The sequence below is a fragment of the Megalobrama amblycephala genome, linkage group LG17 (genome assembly GCF_018812025.1).
Source record: "Megalobrama amblycephala isolate DHTTF-2021 linkage group LG17, ASM1881202v1, whole genome shotgun sequence".
Lineage (NCBI taxonomy): Eukaryota > Metazoa > Chordata > Actinopteri > Cypriniformes > Xenocyprididae > Megalobrama > Megalobrama amblycephala.
In genome coordinates, this window is record NC_063060.1 from 22,226,461 (window position 1) to 22,247,797 (window position 21,337).

The 21,337-nt window shown below is 37.4% G+C and overlaps 1 protein-coding gene and 1 long non-coding RNA gene across 2 annotated transcripts in view; both read right to left on the minus strand.

Annotated features, from left to right (window-relative positions):
- Positions 1 to 6,042: 6,042 nt before the first annotated feature.
- LOC125251892 (histamine H3 receptor) lies at positions 6,043 to 9,811 on the minus strand. The gene is made up of 3 exons (XM_048164988.1): positions 9,699 to 9,811; positions 7,428 to 7,458; positions 6,043 to 6,998 (listed from the first exon to the last, which is right to left on the minus strand). The coding sequence occupies exons 1-3, from the start codon at positions 9,809 to 9,811 to the stop codon at positions 6,249 to 6,251; spliced, it is 894 nt and encodes a 297-aa protein (XP_048020945.1). The 3' UTR covers positions 6,043 to 6,248.
- A 7,870-nt stretch (positions 9,812 to 17,681) lies between these two features.
- Positions 17,682 to 21,337, minus strand: part of LOC125251837 — a 37,582-nt gene continuing 33,926 nt past the window's right edge. Inside the window, exon 3 of the long non-coding RNA XR_007181083.1 lies at positions 17,682 to 19,379. This is a non-coding gene — a long non-coding RNA (uncharacterized LOC125251837). The remainder of the gene's footprint in view (positions 19,380 to 21,337) is intronic.

Consider the following 21,337-nt stretch of genomic DNA (forward strand, 5'->3'; position numbering starts at 1 on the left):
TTGCTTTCTACAGAGACATCCTTGTATCTGACTATAATTTGTAATATTAATATAGATGAGCAGATGTTTTAGTGGAGTAAACTGGGCCCCAATTAAATCAATGTGCTGAATGCAAACTATAAATTGTATGGATTCAAATATGAGTTTTAAAACAAAATCGATTTTGAGACACAAAAAAAGAAAAAAAGAGAAAAAAACAAAAAAAGGTGAAGGGCTGGAGTTATGCTGTTAAACCCCAAAATTAAAGTCAGAGGTTCATTGAAGTTCAAGAGAAGGATCAACAGTGACATCTAATGGAAAAATTCAGTCAGCACAACAAGCTCAGCAGAAGATCTGTCTGTCTGCCTGTATACAGGATTAATGCAGACTGTCATAATTTTGTTATTCATGTATTCATTGTGAAATACTAGAAAATACAGTACTATAGTTCACAGGAAGTGTATTGGTATCTAGGCATTATTGCATGAGTCTGATTTCTCTGTAGGCAGTTACATTTAGAACAGTGACAGTGTAGGACATTTAGTGGTATCACACACTTTAATGTTAAAGTAGTTCACTAATGTTTTAACTTCAGCCCAAATATACACTAAAAGTCAAAAGTTGGAACAGATGCTGAAAGAAAAGTGGCCACACATGAGAACTTGAGAAAAAAGAGTGTGCAGAACTCTAAAAAGGCAAAGGGTCTAAAACAGTTTTGATTTGTGAAATATTTTCCACCACATATTCCGATGACTTTAGTATTATTTTGAAATCTGTAAATAGTAATAGCCTAAAAAATATGTATGTCCAATTTCTGATTGGTAGTGTATACAATTTAGTCTTAACCACAAGATCAAAATTATACAAGTTTGTTCATATTTTACAGACTTTTATGATCCCTCAAAAACATATTAAATGTGGATTAATTTCTAAATAATTCCTAGCAGAACAATAGCTCTATTTATAATTTAAATCATAGATTAAGAATTTGTTTGTGTGTCACCATCTGAAAGAAAAACACTTCTTAAAAGCTCATAATGTATAATGTGAAATACATTTGCTTATAATATACAAATAATGCAAAACACAAATGCTAATATTGTAAAAACTGAATACTTGATTTTAAATGAATGTGTATGTTTGTAAAAATGTTGAAAAAGGTAAAATACATTTTCATGAAATAAATAATTATACTGAATATGAGAACAATAAGAAACTACTCAGGAGCAAACTGCACAATGAAGATCTACAATGCCTAAAGTACAGTTAAACCAACTTAATTTGTTTAAGAATTTAACCCTATTCTTACTGTAACATCTGAGGGTCATAATCATACAAATGTGTGTCTATTTCACAGTTAAAGAAGCTAATAAGCAGACTTCAAGCATTTATGGCAGCATTGTAGTTTGTAATAATAGTAGGGGTTAATAAAAGAGGCATATGCTGCCCATAGAGTGTGCTGCACAAGCTTTAAAGAATTATGAAATACTAAAACATTTCTGAGATGTGTATGTTGCACACAATGGAAGACAATGTCAGCATTTATTGTTTTTCATTTTAAGGGGGGTGGGGTATGTTAGGTATGTTCTAGATTTGAAATCTCATGACGTGACCTTTTCAGGCAACTGTGCCAGATTAGGCCTCCATGTGGCTTTCTCTCCTTATCAGGCCATTGTGCTCGTATAGCGTGATGCGAATGTAAGAGTAGAACATCGAGATACAGTTGAAAGTCTCTATCGCTCTGATGGGCTGATTACCTTGTCAATGTGCTCATGCCCACAGCCCACTTCTCATGCTCGCAATCATTGCACAAATCCTGAGTGGGTCATACGGCAGGAAATGGAGTGACTAATTACAAAGTAAACAACTTACCCACTCAGACATCATCACTGTCAATCACATATGAATCAAAATGATGAAATGAGTGAGCCACTTATTAAAGAGCTCACAGCTTGATTAAATTAAGGGTGTATAAAACATCAGACACGTTTTTCAAAAAAAAAAGTTAAATAGTACAGACCAAAACTATCCTAAACCTTATTTAATTAAGTTTCCTTTTTTTCCATTCTGCCTATATGGTAAAATAACAAGTTAGTAGGCTCATTTTAAAAACATAACTCTACATTTTTGCAGACCTCCAAAAACATATATACCATTCACTGCAATTTGCTGAAATAAACACTAGTGGCTATAAAACACCAACAACTATTTCTTTTCACAAAATACAATTACAGGGGCAGATTCTGATTAATAAAGACTTATTTTCATGCCATTCCTTACACTATTTTATGATCTCAAAACACTTTTACCATTGTGCAACTAATACATTTAGACATCTGCAACACCTAATCACTTTTTCAAACTGGTTCAAACTTGACTTGAAATGCTAATATATGATATTCTATCATTAAATTCTAAAAGTATCAGTGCTAATGTACAGTGGCAAGAAAAAGTATGTGAACCACTTGCAGAATCTGTGAAAATGTGAATAATTTTAATAAAATAAGAGATATCATACAAAATGCATGTTATTTTTTGTCCTGAGTAAGATATATTTTACATAAAAGATGTTTGCATTTAGTTCACAAGACAAAACAATAGCTGAATTTATTAAAAGGGCCCTATTCAAAAGTATGTGAACCATTGATTCTCAATACTGTGTGTGGTTACCTGATGATCTACGACTGTTTGTTTGTTTTGTGATGGTTGTTCATCTCTTGAGTCTCTTGTTTGTTCTGAACAGTTAAACTGAGCTCTGTTCTTTAGAAAAATCCTTCAGGTCTTGCAGATTCTTCAGTTTTCAAGCATTTTTTGCATATTTGAACCCTTTCCAGCAGTGACTGAATGATTTTGAGATCCATCTTTTCACACTGAGGACAATTGAGGGACTCAAACTCAACTATTAAAAAAGGTTCAAACATTCACTGATGCTCCAGAAGGAAATACGAGAGCCAGGGGGTGAACACTTTTTAATTCAAATATCAAGGTAAATTGTACTTAATTTTTCTTCTGGGAAACATGCAAGTATCTTCTGTTGCTTCCGAAGGGCAGTACTAAATGAAAAACAATGATATTTAAACCAAATAAGACAAATTGTGACATCTTCATCCTGTTCAAAAGTGTTCACCCCCTGACTCTTAATGTATCGTGTTTCCTTCTGGAGCATCAGTGAATGTTTGAACCTTTTTTAATAGTTGTGTTTGAGTCCCTCAGTTGTCCTCAGTATGAAAACACGGATCTCAAAATCATTCAGTCACTGTTGCAAAGGGTTCAAATATGCAAAAAATGCTTGAAAACTGAAGAATCTGCAGGACCCAGAGGATTTTTCTGAAGAACAGAGCTCAGTTTAACTGCTCAGGACAAACAAGAGACTCATGAACAACCATACAAAACAAGCAAACAGTCATAGATCATCCAGGTAACCACACACAGTATTAAGAATCTACCTTAATATTATAAATCACAGTATTATGGTTCACATACTTATGAATGGGGTTATTTTAATAAATTCAGCTATTGTTTTGTCTTGTGAACTAAATGCAAACATATTTTATGTAAACTATCTTACTCAGGACAGTACTAAACAAAAAATAACATGCATTTTGTATGATCTCTCTTATTTTATTAAAGTTATTCACATTTTTACAGATTCTGCAAGTGGTTCACATACTCTTTCTTGCCACTGTAAATATAAATGCACAATGTAAATATATTCTTGGCACATGTGACACTAGGAACAAAAACTATACATAATGTACACTATGATAACATGGCTCCAGCTTATCCCAGGAACTGGTGCAGTTACAACTGACTTTATTGTTACAATCTCTGGTCTCCCCTACTGGACTAATTTTCATAAGGATCATCATGTGTTTATCGTCATTTATAATCATTTATTTATCATCATTGTAGGAATGTTCTCAGTTCAAAATAATTTACATTTTATCTTTAGCTAGCATAATGTCCAACCACTACATCATTTTATTTCATAAACCAGACTGGCATCCTGGAAGGGATAAAATGTGAAGCTTGTATTTTTTGTTAAAACACTTTAAAGGGGTTATGACATGAGAAATCAAATTTGTCTCACTGAATTCATTTTGACTCGCGTGCAATAGAGCGTGGCCGTTGATACTGTTTTCTATGCAATGACATTAGCCAGTCATAACAATGATAACATTTACTGACAAGCCTTAAAGGAGATGCCCCCTAAAAAATAATTTCAGACAAAGGATCAAATGAGGATTGAAAATAATCATATATATATATATATATATATATATATATATATATATATATATATATATATATATATATATTATTTATTTATGTAATATTTATATAAATAAATAATCCTATATGATTATTTATTTATTTATTATATATATTGTGCAAAACAAATGAACAAACAAAATTAGTAGTTCATTATTAATAGTTCATTTTAAGTTAACCATCAGCGAATGTATTAAAATAATAATAATAAAATAATCCATAAAATAATCCATGTCATGACCCCTTTAAAGAAATGAAAAATAATAATGTACTTTTTACTTCTAAATAAATACTTTTCCCAATACTTTTTTGAAGTGCATCTACTTTTCTAGGTGTATGAACTTCTGTTTATGTGCATAAGTTTCCTGGTTTACAAATCCATACTTTGTCATAACAGTGAAGTTGAACTATTGTATATGTTTCATGAAAAAGGTTAAGTAATGACACCAGCCTAATGTTAGCAGATATTCCCCTGGTTTCACAGACAAGGCTTAAAGGTGGACCCAATATTATTTCAAATACACTGTTTGGAAGTTAGTCGGCCAATACCAACAACAAACGTCTAACCAATAAGCATTAGGGGGCGTATGACGGTCGAGGAGAGAGGAAATTTGAAAATAATAATAATAAAAAAAAAAAACCTACAGAATGAGAGATGGGACACAATACAAAACAGCTCAAAAGAATATCACTTGAATTGAAGGTTTATGACTGGGCAAGCGCTTTAGGACCTGCGTTTATATTAGATAAGCTTTCCAGTGCTAGAGAGAGCTAAGTGGGAAGGCCTGAAAAGAGACGCGGAGGCTGCTTTGATTTCTTATCATGTAAGTAACACTGAGTTTTGATTGTCTGGAGCTGCTGTGCTGTTGGCGATTAACAACAAACTCTTGTTTGTATTTACTTGTGTGTACTGTATGTTCATTTTTTGTGCTTCCTTGTCATTAGTTCATCATCTGCACTTTCATTTTTCATGAAGCGTTGTGCGTCAGCTGTGATAAACAGACATCCACTCGCATTCCGTGTGTTTTTTGCAGTTATACTACTGCACTCTGACAATTGCTATAGAATGAGGTGTTAAGCTCATTGGTAGTGCTTTCGCCTCGCATGCCAGCAGTGATCGGGCTGGGGTTAGAGACTGACTCTGAGCATAGTGGTTAGGATTGGAGTGTGAGTTTTGGAGGTGGAGCAATGAAGAGAGGGGTGGGTTTGTTTGGGTTGATTTCAAATAATCAACAGTGTTCAACAACAAATTTGAGAAATCGCATATAGCACCTTTAAAGGGTTAGTTCACCCAAAAATGAAAATAATGTCATTTAATACCCTCATGTTGTTCCACATTCGTTCATCTTCGGAACACAAATTAAGATATTTTTGATGAAATCTGATGGCTCAGTGAGGCCTCTATTGCCAGCAATGTCACCGAACCTCTCAAGATCCAGAAAGGTACTCAAAACATATTTAAAACAGTTCGTGTGAGTACAGTGGTTCTACCTTAATATTATAAAGCGATGAGAATACTTTTTGTGCACAAAAAAAAAAAAGAAGAATTTTCAACAATATCTAGTGATGGCCAATTTCAAAACACTGCTACGAAGCTTTACGAATCTTTTGTTTCGAATCAGTGATTCGGATCGTGTATCAAGCTGCCAAGCTGCTGAAATGTGACGTGACTTTGGCGCTCTGAACAACTGATTCAAAACAAAAGATTCGTAAGGCTCCGAAGCAGTGTTTTGAATACATATACACTACATATTGTTGAAAAGTCTTTTTTTTTTTTTTTTATGGCGCACAAAAAGTATTCTCGTTGCTTTATAGGCTAAGCCCTGTCTGTGAAACCGGGCCATTATGTTAAAGTCTAGTGGCTTTTTTTTATGCTACACAAATGCTGTCAACGGACTTGTTTTGAACCGGGAACATTCCTTTAAATGTATAGGCACTTAAATCCTCTTTTTTTACACTGTCTTTAATACATGTGTGGTGTCCTTAGATCATTCAGACTATCTGTGTGTGCTGGATGGATGGTCTGTCAGGGGTATGGTGGACCTCTGCCGTGGACACAGGATCTTGAAGAAGGCCCTACGGAAGCTGCTGTGGCACAGAGGGTAAAGGAATGGGTTGATTGCTGAGTTCAGCCACAGCAGCCAGAACGTCACCTCATACCAGTGGTGTGCCACACAGTCACCTCTACACGCCGCTCGCACAATCATTAACAGAGTGTACGGTGCCCAGCACACTGCGAAAACACACACGATTATTGCCAAAGATTTAGCAATCTTCTTGTCCTGCCTTAGACGTGAGCGCTGAACACACCGCATTGACAGACCGTCGCTTTCCGAGCGCTTCTCGCTGTCTGAAGCGCTTGTCTTTTTGAGTGTCTGTGAGTTCCAGCAGATTCGTACGCTCATGCGGGTCTTCTTCCCCTGTAGAGCTGCAGCATCCTGGCATTTTGGAGGACAGGATTCTTTTTTACTGCCGAGTCTCCTCTGACGGATGCTGAGGTAGATGCTGATGTTGAAGAAAGCCACTGATAAAAAAGGTGAGAAAAACTCGACCACTGAAGCAGAAAGCAGGAAGTACCAGGTGTAATAGAACTCAGCAAAACACTCGTTGTCTGGTACGCGACTCCTGCCTGTCAGCTGCTCCCAGAACAAGATGGCCGGTCCATAGAGAAGGAAGGCCAGAATCCAAACCGCTGCTATCTTCACCACAGCGAAGTGGATCATTCCTTGCTTGGCACGATAAGATACCTGAAATCAGGAAAGAAAGCAATGTAAAAATTTCATTTAAATAATAAAAAAATACAGGAAAATTCAATACATTTTTGTTGTACTAATCAAGATTGTGGAAATCAGGATTGTGATTCACATACTGAACATTTGTTCACAAACCTTTTGAGTACTGTTTTTTGTAGACTAGAGATTTTGCTACAAAATGGTATGCAAATCATCATGCCCACTCATTCACATAAAACAATATATTTATTAACTTTTGTGAGACACTTTTTGGGTTAAAAAGGTTGTATGTGAGGGAGTGTCAATGGTCATGAACAGTGGCGTGAAAGTTTGATCGCGAAAGTGAAAGTGCCGTTTGCGGTCACATCGCGATGCCCCCGCATTCCCATTTCTCCTCCCCCGGAACGTGCTTTCTCTGGTCATGAATAATGATGAGTTTCACACCTGTGTAGGCAAAGACCCTTCCTTAATGGGCCTATCAAGATGGAATAATGTGAGACAGTCTGAAAAAAGAATGTGAGTAGACTAAAAGATTGTTTTGTATGGAGTTTAATTACAAAATAGTGCAGAATATAATCAAAATGTAAATAGTAAGTGTCAAAGGCACAGTTTTGAGCACACAAATTTGAACACAATCACACATCTTTGTGCCACACTTGAAAACAGTTTATGGGTCATGTTACAATATAGCTTTTAGTGCACAATGAAAGCATTGGTGGTAGCAATGTCCAAAAAGTCTTTCTGTACCAGTTCATGGTTTTCTGCTGTGTAATGTAGTACTGTAATAGCATATTGGCAGGTCAATGTGTTGGTGTATGCAGTCACAGGTGCAGGACATGGGAAAAAATTGGAACAGACAGACACCTCTCACGTATGCATCCACTTCACAAACACAAGAGGCCCATCCTGAATATGGACCTGATGGATCCTCTGGTAGATTTTTTTCACGAGTGAATTATCTGCATTCTGTGGGCAGACCCTCCTACTGTCCATGTAAGTCCCACATGCACCAAACTTCATAGCAAACAAGTCTGTTGGGAGTTTAGAATGTGTGTAGAAATTGTTCATGTACAAATGGCACCCAGAGACTAAAACTTTACTGTTCAAAAGAGACGTCACAGCATAATGACAGTGCAGTCCATGGCCTGGCTCTTTCCTGTGTACATCGAAAAGTCCACACTGTATCAATTTGATGAGAGTGCAGGGAGAACTTGAAAGCCCACCTGGCTGGCTTGGCTTTCATGTGCTGTGTCATTCCTTTTTTGTCATTCCTGTTTTCTTTGCATGCCACCATTCTTTCATCCACAGCAAAATTTCTTCTAGGATGACAGATATCTTTGCAAGCATGACATATAGTATCCATGAGGGGTTTTACCCTAAACAGATGGTCATGTTCAGCTGTGCGCCTCTTTCTGTCATTCTCCTTGTCTGCATTTGGCTGAGTTATGTCCCTTGACATAACTGTTGCAAAGAGAAAAGACTGCTCTGTCCCTGTAGTCATCCCTGATGGAGCTCACCTTCACCATGGCCATGCAGAATAGAAGCCCAATGTAGCAGTACAGCTGATGCTGACATCTCTCCATTTATATTTGCAGCTGTTTGCAGTAACCCTGGCAGCTGGAACATTGGTGTTGTGGCGCAGTTGGCAATGCACTCTCACAAAAAAAATAAATAAATAAGAAAAGAGTTTGAATAGACTAAAGGGGGAATGTGAGTCAACAGACTTCAGTTGGGGTCCAGGTTCCCATGCGGGCAGTAATCTCAGAGTCTGTGAAACCATGTCAACGTCAGTCTCTGTCTTCCATGTCAGAGTGGACTGCCTGTAGCTTGTGTGCTTGTTTGCCTTGGCTCTCTTTGCATCAGGTGTCTTGTCACATATGTAAAACAAACAAACAACAGTGAGCCAGCAGGTAACGCAATCAAAGAATCTATATTATCATTACCAATCACTAATACTAGTGTCCATGCAAAACAAAGGCAGCACAGTTTTTGTAAGGCCATACAAGCACAAGTGCAATGACAAAGTATGTAAACAAAATTGCATCTGTAAAATATTACATTTATGCACTTACTCATTATGATTCTCAATCACACTGGCACATGCGTGCCCTCCCTGTGTGAGGTGCTGGTGAAGGCGAGAGTGATGCAGCCACATTCCTAAAAATAAATAAATAAAACGTTGTTAGCTTATACTGTCCAAAGTAAACTGATGGGTATTGATGCACTATATCTGTTGATGGGCCATAGGCCATACTTATTTATAGCACATTCCAAACATTAACACATCAGCAGATATTTACAAACACAAACTACATTGATGAGGCAGTATTTTAGCCACCGTAAACATTCCGTTAACCGATGCCCTGGAGTCACAATGGAGCCAGAGTCACATCCATGCACTAAGTTTGAGATATGATAAGCTTGAATGCTAACGTCATGAACCTGTATATCCTCAGAGTATGATTCACACTTACAATTGGAGACCCGTTGAGAGCGGAGTGCCCAACCTTGTGTGGAAAATAACATGCCCTGATACCCTCCAAAGAGGGGGTGGTCAACATTCTCCAGCAAACTTGCTGAACGGAGATGGGGCGGGAACCCCACCTGAGGATACTCTCCCAAGAATCACTGAAGATGGTGGGATTGATAGAGCAGCCTCACAAGGGTGTCAGCCTTTGATATCTGAACACCTTGGCACTGGGACTTCTATTCTACCCAGCTGCCCGAGAGGCAACAACTGTCCTCAGACTGGTCTTTGCCTTAAACAGCGTGCAGTGCCCAGGCCCCCAGTCCTTATGAGGGGGAATACGAGCAGCCACACTGTCCATACTGGCTGATTGATCCCTCCTGCCCTTGGACCCAGCAAGGGACACACTGTTGAAATGCTGCCATTTGTTTCTTAGTCACCTAAAACCTGTCAACAGCGATATTGGGGTGTCAGCAGAAAAGGTTTCTGAAAGGAAAAAGCCAGTGTTTTTTTTTTTTTTTAAGTTGAGGCAAAATTTTGAACAAAGACTGCAATGTGCATAAGCAATGCTTTTATTGCTTGTTTCTGCTTCTTTTTTCCCTGTGTTTTGATATGGAGATTGTCAACTCTTTCAGAACTCTTTCACGCCTATTAGCTATATTGAAAACTAGACAAAATATAGTCTAAACATTTATATAAATATGATTTATAATACAATATAAAAATAATATATTTTATACATGATACAATTTAAATACTAGTTTTTGTATGACATTTAGATATTAAAAGCTACTGTACCTCTATCAAGGGTATTTCATATTCCAACATTTCTGTCTGGAAATATAGTTTGGAATAAGCTAGCATAACTAGTTGTAATGCGAGTAATGTAGGTAAGAATAAATTACATACTTGTCAGAAAGTATATCCTCCACTGGATCAAGTCCCTCTTCAAATGCAATTGTTTGTCATTAGAGTTGTAATCTTCTTCTCAGGAAATGGTAAACTCTTCCTCACTGTCCAGAGCCATCTGAAAAGAGAGTGCCATCTTCCAAATGCATAGGAAAGTCAATGAATCTTATGATGAAACTTGATGCTTTTATGGTATTGATCTTGTCTTTATTTTCATGCATATTCCATCATCTGAGAATTTATTTATTTATTTTATGTGAATTGTAGGATATTAAAAGTAGACATTTCACACCCCAGAATGAAGTTCACAGAGATCAAGATGGTAGTATATTTGTTTTCTGTATATTACAAAGACTACAACATTTTGTTTTTATTGTGATTGTAAACAAATCAGAATGAGTTAATTAATGAGTTAATTAATATTAATGCCAAGTATGTTTACACAGACAAGGAATTTGTCTTGGTGACAGGAGCTTCCAGTGCAGAAAAAAGAAGCACAGACATACATAGGGATAACAACAATAAAAAGGTATATAATGCAATAATAAAAAAAGGCAATAAAATTAAATATAATACAGCAATTAACATACATAAAATGCACAATATACAGAATTACGTATATGTAGATATTCTATGTATGGATATATAGTTATGTGCGAAATGGATGTGTACAAATGTGCTATACACAGTCTTGTGCAAATTTAAGTGGAATGAATATACAGAGGTAGATAATAAATAAGTAAACAAAATAGTTATATCATTGAAATGTTATATGTACAATGAAGAGACCCTGTTGGAAGTTTTAACTGTTCAGGTGAAAGATGGCCTAAAGGAAAAAGCTGTTCTTGTGTCTGGCTGTTCGGGCACTCCAGAGAGCAACATTTTCAAGAGAAAGTGGGCTGGTTGTGTGGGGTACAAAGTGATTTTCTTAGCCATTTTTCTCACATTGGAGGTGTAAAGTTCATGGATGTTGGACAGGGGGGCACAAATAATTTTCTCAGCAGTCCTGATTGTCTGTTGTAGTTGCCTTCTGTTTGATTTGGTGGCTGATAGATGAACACAGGACAGACTCAATGACGGCTGAATAGTTAAATTTTATAGTGTATAATATTTTTTTTTAATATCATATTATAAATCATATTTATATGAATGTTTAGACTACAACCTGAATTCCAGAAAAGTTGGGACGTTTTTTAAATTTGAATAAAATGAAAACTAAAAGATTTTCAAATCACGAGCCAATATTTTATTCACAATAGAACATAGATAACATAACACTTGTTTAAATTGAGACATTTTAAATTTGTATCCACTAAATGAGCTGATTTCAAATTTTATGCCTGCTACAGGTCTCAAAAAAATTGGCATGGGGGCAACAAATGGCTGAAAAAGCAAGACATTTTGAAAAGTTTCAGCTGCGAGAACATCTAGCAACTAATTAAATTAATTGATATCAGGTCTGTAACATGATTAGCCATAAAAGGGATGTCTTAGAGAGGCTCTCAGAAGTAAAGATGGGCAGAGGCTCTCCAATCTGTGAAAGAGTGTGCAAAAAGATTGTGGAAAACAATGTTCCTCAACGTCAAATTACAAAGGCTTCACAAATCTCATCATCTACAGTGCATAACATCATCAAAAGATTCAGAGAAACTGGAGAAAATTGCGTAAGGGACAAGGCCGAAGACCTTTTTTGGATGCCCATGGTCTTCGGGCCCAACACTGCATCACTCATCGGCATAATTGTGTCAATGACATTACTAAATGGGCCCAGGAATACTTCCAGGAACCACTGTCGGTAAACACCATCCGCCGTGCCATCTGCAGATGCCAAATACAGCTCTATCATGCAAAAAGGAAGCTGTATGTGAACATGGTCCAGAAGCACCGTCGTGTTCTGTGGGCCAAGGATCATTTAAAATGGACTGTTTCAAAGTGGAAAAGTGTTCTATGGTCAGACGAGTCCAAATTTGACATTCTTGTTGGAAATCACGGACGCCGTGTCCTCCGGGCTAAAGAGGAGGGAGACATTCCAGCATGTTTTATCAGAGTTCAGTTCAACAGCCAGCATCTCTGATGGTATGGGGGTGCATACGGTATGGGGAGCTTGCATATTTTGGAAGGCACTATGAATGCTGAAATATATTTAAATTTTTCAGATGACGTCTGTTTCAGGGAAGGCCTTGTGTATTTCAGCAGAACAATGTAAAACCATATACTGCAGCTATTACAAGAACTTGTCTTCGTTGTAGAAGAGTCCAGCTGCTGAATTGGCCTGCCTGTAGTCCAGATCTTTCACCTAAAGAGAACATTTGGTGCATCATTAAATGAAAAATACGTCAAAGATGACCACGAACTCTTCCACAGCTGGAAACCTATATCAGGCAAGAATGGGTCCATATTCCAACACCAAAACTCCAGAAACTCATTACCACAATGCCCAGACATCTTCAAACTGTTTTGAAACGAAGAGGAGATGCTACACCATGGTAAACATAACCCTGTCCCAACTATTTTGAGACCTGTAGTAGGCATCAAATTAGAAATGAGTTCATTTGTGCATAAAATTGTACAATTTCTCAGTTAAAACATTTGTTATGTTATCTATGTTCTATTGTGAAAAAAATATTGGCTCATGTGATTTGAAAGTCTTTTAGTTTTCATTTTATTCAAATTTAAAAAACGTTCCAACTTTTCTGGAATTCGGGTTGTATATTTTGTTTAGTTTTCAATGTAGCTTACAAGCGTTCCTTACTTGTATATCTGCTCTGGTGTAAATGTTTATAATATGATGCAGTCCAAACATTCATATTATTATTATTTTTTTTAATATTTTGGCTAGTTTTGGCTAGCTTATGACAATACTTAATACTGTATAATTAAAATACTATATGGTACAATTCTGTTATCAACGTAACTTGCAAGAGTTTACGAATATGTGCTCATAATGTTTGACTAATTTTGTTTAAATAGGAGCACTATAAGAATATCCGAAGAATATCAGACTTAATGATGGCCGAATAGTACAGTGTCAGCACCTCCTGTGGCAGGTTAACCTCCTCAGCTAGTGGAGAAAGTACAACCTCTGCTGGGCCTTTTTCACAGTGGAGTCTATGTGAGTGTCCACTTCAGATCCTGAGAGATGGTACAGCCTATAAACCTTAAGGAGTCCACTGCTACTGCAGTTCTCTTTATGATGGTGTGTGTGAGGTACTTTCTCCTGAAATCCACTAAAATCTCCACTATTTTGACCATGTTCAGCTCAAGGTTGTTGTGACCACACCAGAAAGCCAGCTGTTCAACATCCTGTCTGTATGTGTTGAAGGTCGAACTGAATTCCAGAAATAAGATTCTTACATAAGTCCCACATCTGTCGAGATGTTGCAGGATATAATGCAGTCCCTTTTTGACAGCATCATCCACAGACCTATTTGCTTGGTAATCGAACTGAAGGGGATCCAGCAAGGTAGGCCAACAATAGTTTTTCAAACAGCTTCATGACCACAGACATAAAAGCGAGCAGTCTGTAGACATTAAGTCCAGTGATTTTTTATTTTTTTTTAGGACCAGAATGATAGTGGACCCTTCAAAGAAGCAGAAAACGGGTTTTAGTGAAGCGCTGCAGAGCTTCTGGCCCAATGGTGGAAATGCAGGGTGATTTTGGGCCCGGTGCTACAGGTTCGAGGCTATTAGCCTAGCCTGGCCCACTGAAAGCCCTGGCTTGCACTGGCCCAACAGTGAGAAAAGTGACTATTCAGGTCCTCAGCCAGTTGTTGATTCTTCACAGATCGAGGATATGGTGTCCTGTACTTGGTAATGTTCCTCAAGCCTGACCAGACCAATCGTTGGCTGAAAACTGTTTTGTTTAGCTTTTCAGAGGAGCCCCTTTTAGCCACTCTGATCTAATTTGTCATTATGTTTCTGGATTGGTTGTATATGATTTTATCCCCATTTCTGTAAGTCTCCTCTTTGGCATGACAAAGCTGTCTGAGTTTTGCTATAAACAATGGTCTAATATTATTGAAAAATGTCCTACTAGGGATGCACATATCCTCCCAGAAAATGATGATGTTTCAGTATCTGTGAGCTAATCCAGATCCATCTTTTTATTATTAGAGGTTTAACTGATTTCACTTTCTGCCTGTAGGTCACTATAAGATAAAGATGAAGCCCCAAAGCTGAATGTGGGACAGTGTGATATGCATCCTTTATTGTGGTGTAACAGTGGTCAAGTATATTACTGTGCCTGGTGGGGAATGTAATATGCTGTCTGTATTTTGGTAGTCCTCAAGAATGAATATAAGACAGCCCAGGTTTGTTGCTCTGTGTCTGTGATTTGATCAGCCAGCTGTTGCAGATCTGCGCACACTATGGACATACTATGTCCAGAGTCTTCATCCAGCAAGACAAACAGATACAGCACATCTTGAGTCTCCATGAAAAAGTGGATCTCTGAATCTCTGGCTCATAAAGGCAGAAGAAATACAGCCAAATTTGAAACAAGGTTAAGCCTTAGCATGCAAGCCTTCATTCTGAGATACATTTCTCTGTGTGTTCCAGATTGGTAACACTCCAGATTGTTAACCCTCTCCATGCCCCGACATTTGTGCTTATTTCAGTTACTTTTTGATGGCTAAAGTTTGATTACACTGTATTCAGCACAAACTCTGCTACAGTAATATGTGAGCAGCATGTATGTAAAAGTTTGTCTTTGAGAAAATTACATTTATGCATGGTTAGTGAAAAAAAAAAAAAAAAAACACTGAAACAGCCAAAAAACTCATACTGAACACTCGTTCACATAAAACAATATATTGATTTAAATTTTGTAAGATACTATTTGTGTTAGGCTGTATGTAGCTCTCAAAGGCTGTATGTGAGAGAGAGACAGTCAATGGCCATGAATATTGATGTGATTCACACATGGGGAGACAAAGACACTCCCCTATAATGAGCCTATAAAGTTGAATGGGACTGAGGGAAAAAAAGAATGAGGAGAATGTGAGAAGAGTTTTTTGTTTCAACATAGTGGACAACATAATCAAAGTATACATAATGAAGGTCAAAGGCACATTATTGAGCACTTTGACCTAAACATAGACACTTGAACAGTTACGCACATTTGTGCTATTCCAGAAAACAGTTCCTGTTCAATTGTAGAAACAAGTGAACCATACCTGGCATTTCCAATGTATCTGCTGCTTCTTTTGCAATGCACTAAAGAAAAAAACTGCCCTAACATCAGTAGTCAGTGATAGAGCTTATTTGACCATGATTATGCAGAATATCAGTCCAATGCACTCTCAGAGACAAACAGTATGAAGATACTTGTGAAAGTTTGAGTCAGCAGGACTCATCTGTGATGCAGGTACCTTATCACTCTAAAAAAAAAAAACTGTATGCATGATATCAGGAGCAACTATATTATTATAACAGAAATCACTAATAGACTACTAATATTATCCATGGATAAAAGAAAAAAAAAAAGAGTCATAGACAGTCTTTGTAGTCATGACACACATATGCTCTTTGTATTATCATACAATACAAAATCTAAATTTTAGAATACAAATGTCTAATTTAACTAGAATTCCACCATAGGTTATTCAGTACACAGGTGTCCAGCAGACAATGGACTATAAATGGGTGTTAAAACCCCTTCCCATTTCATGCTGTCAGCAATGGCACCACATGTAAGAGAAATGTCACAAGACCTGCGAAAAAAAATAATTTCTTTACACCAGAAAGGTGAAGGCTACAAGAAGATAAGCAAAGCTTTACTTATCAGTCAGAATACTGTAGCAAAAGAGGTAAAAAAAAATTAAAAAGATGGAACTGCAACCATCTCACATAGATGTCCAGGTCGTCCATGGAAGTTAACACCTCGACAGGAGCGTCTTTTGATGAGAAGGGTTGAAGAAAATCGGCATGCAAGTTCACTGCAGTTATCTAAAGAAGTAGAAAGCCAGACTGGGGTGACTATTTCCCATGACACAATATAGCGTACACTGCAGAGGAATGGCATGCATGGGTGCCGTCCACGAAAGAAGCCTCTCCTAAAGCCCAGGCACAAAAAAGCCCACCTAGAGTTTGTCATGGCCCATGCTGACAAAGATGAAGACTACTGGGACTCTATACTCTGGAGTGATGAGACCAAGATAAATGTTTTTGGAACTGATGGCTTCAAAACTATATGGCGTCGCAAAGGTGAGGAATACAAAGAAAATCGCATGGTGCCTACAGTGCAACATGGTGGTGGCAGTGTCCTTATGTGGGACTGCATGAGTGCTGCTGGTGTCAGGGAGCTGCATTTCATTGATGGCATCATGAATTCACAGATGTACTGCTCTATACTGAAATAGAAGATGCTACCATCACTCCGTGCCCTTGGTCGCCGTGCACTTTTTCAACATGACAATGATCCTAAACACACATCTAAGGCCACTGTTGGATTTCTGAAGAAGAACAAGGTGAAAGTGATTCAGTGGCTCCTGATCTGAACCCAATCGAACACCTATGGGGAATTATGAAGAGACAAGTTGAGCATCACTCTCCATCCAGCATCCAGTCTCTAAAAGAGGTCATTCTTGAAGAATGGAAAAAGATAGATGTTGCAAAATGTCGCCAACTTGTTCATTCCATGCCTATAGAAGACTTGGTGCTGTCATTAAAAATCATGGAGGCCATACAAAGTACTAGATGTAGTAGTTTTTGTTGTGGGGTGTACTCATTTTTGCAGCACCCTAATTTGAGTAAAACTGAAAAATATGTAATCTAAATTATATTACTGACCTTACTTTCATGTTATAAGTTAAACAGATGTTATATTAAACTTAGTCTTGTCAACATTTTGGAAATTGTTTTTGAGATATTGTTTAAAATGTTACTTTTCAAAGGGGGTGTACTCATTTATGCTGAGCACTGTATAATACTGGTCTAAATATCATTAGACTGTAACATTAATCATGTAACAGTATAAACACTCATATTACTTTTATAACTATTATGCTTTTATATTACATTATAGAGCATAAAAACATTTTTGTGTCATACGTTTCATTTACATGCAATGAAAGCTGCATATTTCTTATTTCAACATGACTCACTGAATTTCACACATTATAGTCTGTCTATATAGGTTGGGAAAAGCCCAACTAGTAAAATGTGTACAAGTTTATGTAAAAATACGTTAACTAATGTAAAAGAATAAATAAGTCATCATCTGTAAATGATATCCTCAGCTGGATCAAGCCACGCTTTACATTGTGTTCTTCTTCTGAGGTAAATTCAAGGCTTATTCCTCATAGCGCGTCTTCTTCCAAAAACAATGAAAAGTACTGTAACCTGATAAAACCAGATCCTCCTGTGCTCTCAGGGAAGTATTCTCTCCCTGAGAGCTGTCTACATCCCTGGGTACCAAAATCAGGGAGCAGACATCCTGTCGAGGCAGGGGCTGAGGCCAGGGGAATGGAGACTCCTCCCCGAGGTGGTGGAGTCAACCTGAAGAGAAGTTGGCCAGCTGGAAGTGGACTTACTTGCATCTCAAGAAACGTCACACTGTCCACTCTGGTTCTCACTGACACATCAAGCCCTTCTGGAGATGTAAAAAGTTTTCTATCAAACAATAACTACCTTTTGACTCTCCTTGAGACTCTCTATAGTATTGGAATTATTAGTCTTTACTTTTGTGTATGTCAATCAGAAAAAAAAGAAAGAAAAAACAACTCTAAAAATGCCTTCAGGGCTTAAAGGGTTAAGAGGAAAGTTGTAATAATCACTTAGGTCAAACTAAAAAAAAAAACTTAAAAAAAAAAGAAAAAGAAAAAAGACATGCATTTGTGCAAGATAAAAAAGATATGTATGTGAGCTTTACAACAATTTTCGTTGTACATTAAATGTGCAATGACAATAAAGACATTCAAAATATTTTGGTGCCACATGCGAGAGCCCCTACATAACTGGTGCCCTGTGTGAGCCCCCCTACAACTATAAAACACAAAAATCTCTTGTCCACCCTTTCTGACTTGGGCATCACGGGTACGTTACTTTTTCGGATTCACCTCACAGGCAGATCTTTCAAGGTTTCATGGAGAGAAGGGGTGCTGAGTAGCATCAGCTAATTACTGGAGTGCCTCAAGGTTCAATGCTCACTTCTTTTCTGCATTTACACAACTTTACTGGGAACAATCATAAAGCCACAGGGCTTCTCCTACCACTGCTATGCAGATGATACACAGCCCTATCTATAATTTGAAGCTGATGATCCCACTGTCTCCACTCGTATCTCTGCCTGCCTTTTAGATATCTCTGTTTGGATGAAGCAGCATCATCTCCAGCTCAAACTTGTGAAGACAGAGCTCCTCCTAATCCCAGCAAACCTATCAGTCGACCACAACATCACTGTGCAACTGGGGTCTACAACACTAACACCAGCCAGGACAGCAAGGAACCTGGTGGTAGTACTCAATTTCCAACTGATCTTTTCCACCCACATTTCAACATTATTTGATATTATTCTTAGCAGTAGTATTATATGTTTTTACATAAAATCAATAACATAAACGATAAAACATGTCTGGGAAAGATAAAATAAAATTAAATAACTGTAATTACAGATTTGGGTTAAATTATAAAATGTCAGTCTTTATTTTTCTTCTTTTTAAGGCATCAGTAACTCAGCAGCAAAGAGCCATCCTCATCAAAAGCTGTAGGTCAGCTGAAACTCATGGCATCTAATGCCAAAAGACTGACTTGCACACTTTGGAGATGGTCTGCCAACTTCTTTGGCCTCTAAATGACTTCACAGATCTACTGGGTTCTGAAACAAAGACCACCCTGTTATCTTTGAAGCCTGTTATGGAGCATATGACTGGCATCCTGAATGAAAAGGAGGAAGATGATGATATCCTCTAATGCTGACCCCCTGGCATGGTGGAAGGCTCATGTTCCTCCCCTTAGCAACGCAGCAAGACAAGTGCCCTCAGAAAGGGTGTTCGGTTCAAGTGGACACATTCTTGTGGAAACTGTGAAGTTCAAAAGAACAGAATTTCATTTAAATAGAAATCTTTTATAGCAAAGCCAACAAAGTGCAGAAATGTTTGATACATCTTATTTTAAGCAAGATTCCTCTGATCCTCATGTTCATGAGCATGACTGATAAGTGCTTCTCAAATCTGTCCTGAAGACCCACCACCACTGTATGTCTGCCTCAGCTCATCAGTCACACCCAATTACTAATATCCTACCATCGATTTGATATGCATCCAAACTGAACATAGCACTTTTGTTAAATGTTGTACTGCAGTGATGTCTAGTTTGCAGGCACTTTTGAGGGATGGGCAATGCTGGGTAATTACAACCACTTAGCATTCTATTTGTAAGCCATGTTTTTAAGATTCAATAAGCAGTAACTGCTAATTATTAATTAGCAGTTTTCAATTAAAGTTCCAAGAGGTCCGGTCTCTATATTTCCTTCCCAGCAGAAGTCTGGACAATACTTTTTTGGATCAGTTATACATTTCCATCGGGGCAGCCGTAGTACTTTGTAAAAGAAAAAAAAAATCTTAAACACTCAAAATAGTCCTCAAATATGACAATCTTGGGCCTCGAGAGCCAAAGCTGTGATGTTTATGAATGTTTACCAATATTTACCAAAAAAAAGTAAATATTTCTCCCAACTGGATATGAATATAACATTTTAGATCAGATGTTTTATCATGCTATTTTAATGTTTGTTTGTTTTGTTTTTTTTAAAGAATTTTTTTTGTCTTCCCTTGCCATCTCTAAATCATTTTCCAAATTATTTTTGTTTATTATGAAATGCTCTTAATATGCTGATTAATAATAAATATGGGGGTAAAAAAGAAACAACAACAACAACAAAAAACGTCTAGGTGACACACGTTAACTGGTTTGTGACAACTAAGTTAAGTTAAATGGTTGGAGCCATCTGTATGACAGATAAAAAAAGGAACTGTATTTTGCTGCATTCTCGTTTTCTGCAGCGTTTTAGCAAAAGTATCTTGACTAAAAATTTTGACAAATATTTTTCTGCTCACCATGTTTCTGCTGTTGTTAAAATTAACGTGTCATCTGCAGCTCTTAATGCGGCATTTTACGCTTTATCGTGAGAAAGCAACACGCATGGAGCGGAAAGAGCTTGAATGAAGCGTGTTTGGCTCTAGATGAAAATATTAGAGGATGTGTCACTGAAAGATCATTACAGTAAACGACACTGAGCCTCCTCTCCTTTGTTTTGATGCACTGCTCACTTTAATTTATAGAAACGGTAAAATGGTACAATTATGTCCCGCAATCCGGATGGAACTAAGCCAAGGTCCGGAACCGGACTGCGGTCCGCCATTTGAATACCACTGATTTATACTGTCAGGAAAAATTGTACCTTTATCTTCTTACTTGGTCAGTAACCTTAAAGGAGTACCTTTGTACATTCTCTACCCCTAAAGTGTGCATAATAGTATCATAAGACACAAGTACACCTTTAATAAAAATTACCATGGTGTTACTACAAATACTAATCAAACAATGGTTTCTGTAGCAAAACCATATAATTTTTGTAATGGACTGCCAGTGACAGTGACTTTCCATTTGTTTATTATGAAATAACTCCTAATTGTACTGGCCATCTGTCCAAGTTGTTTCCCTGCCTTTGGCCTGAGACGCTGGGATAGGCTCCAGCATCCCCACTACCCTACAGACGATAAGCGGTTTGGAGATTGGATGGATCACAGAGAGTATGGTGCCAATGGTTTCTTATGATCTACTTATGCTTATGAGGCCTTTGGGAAATGCAGCCCTGTTTGAATAAGTGCTGTTTGAAGAATCAGACGAACAGGAGACATAGTTCTATCCTACACAATTATTTGCCTGTTCATATTTTTCACTTCAAAGTTTTTTTATGCATTAAATTATGTGCTTAATAAATAAAACTGCTGGTTAAACTCTTAACATGTAAATATCC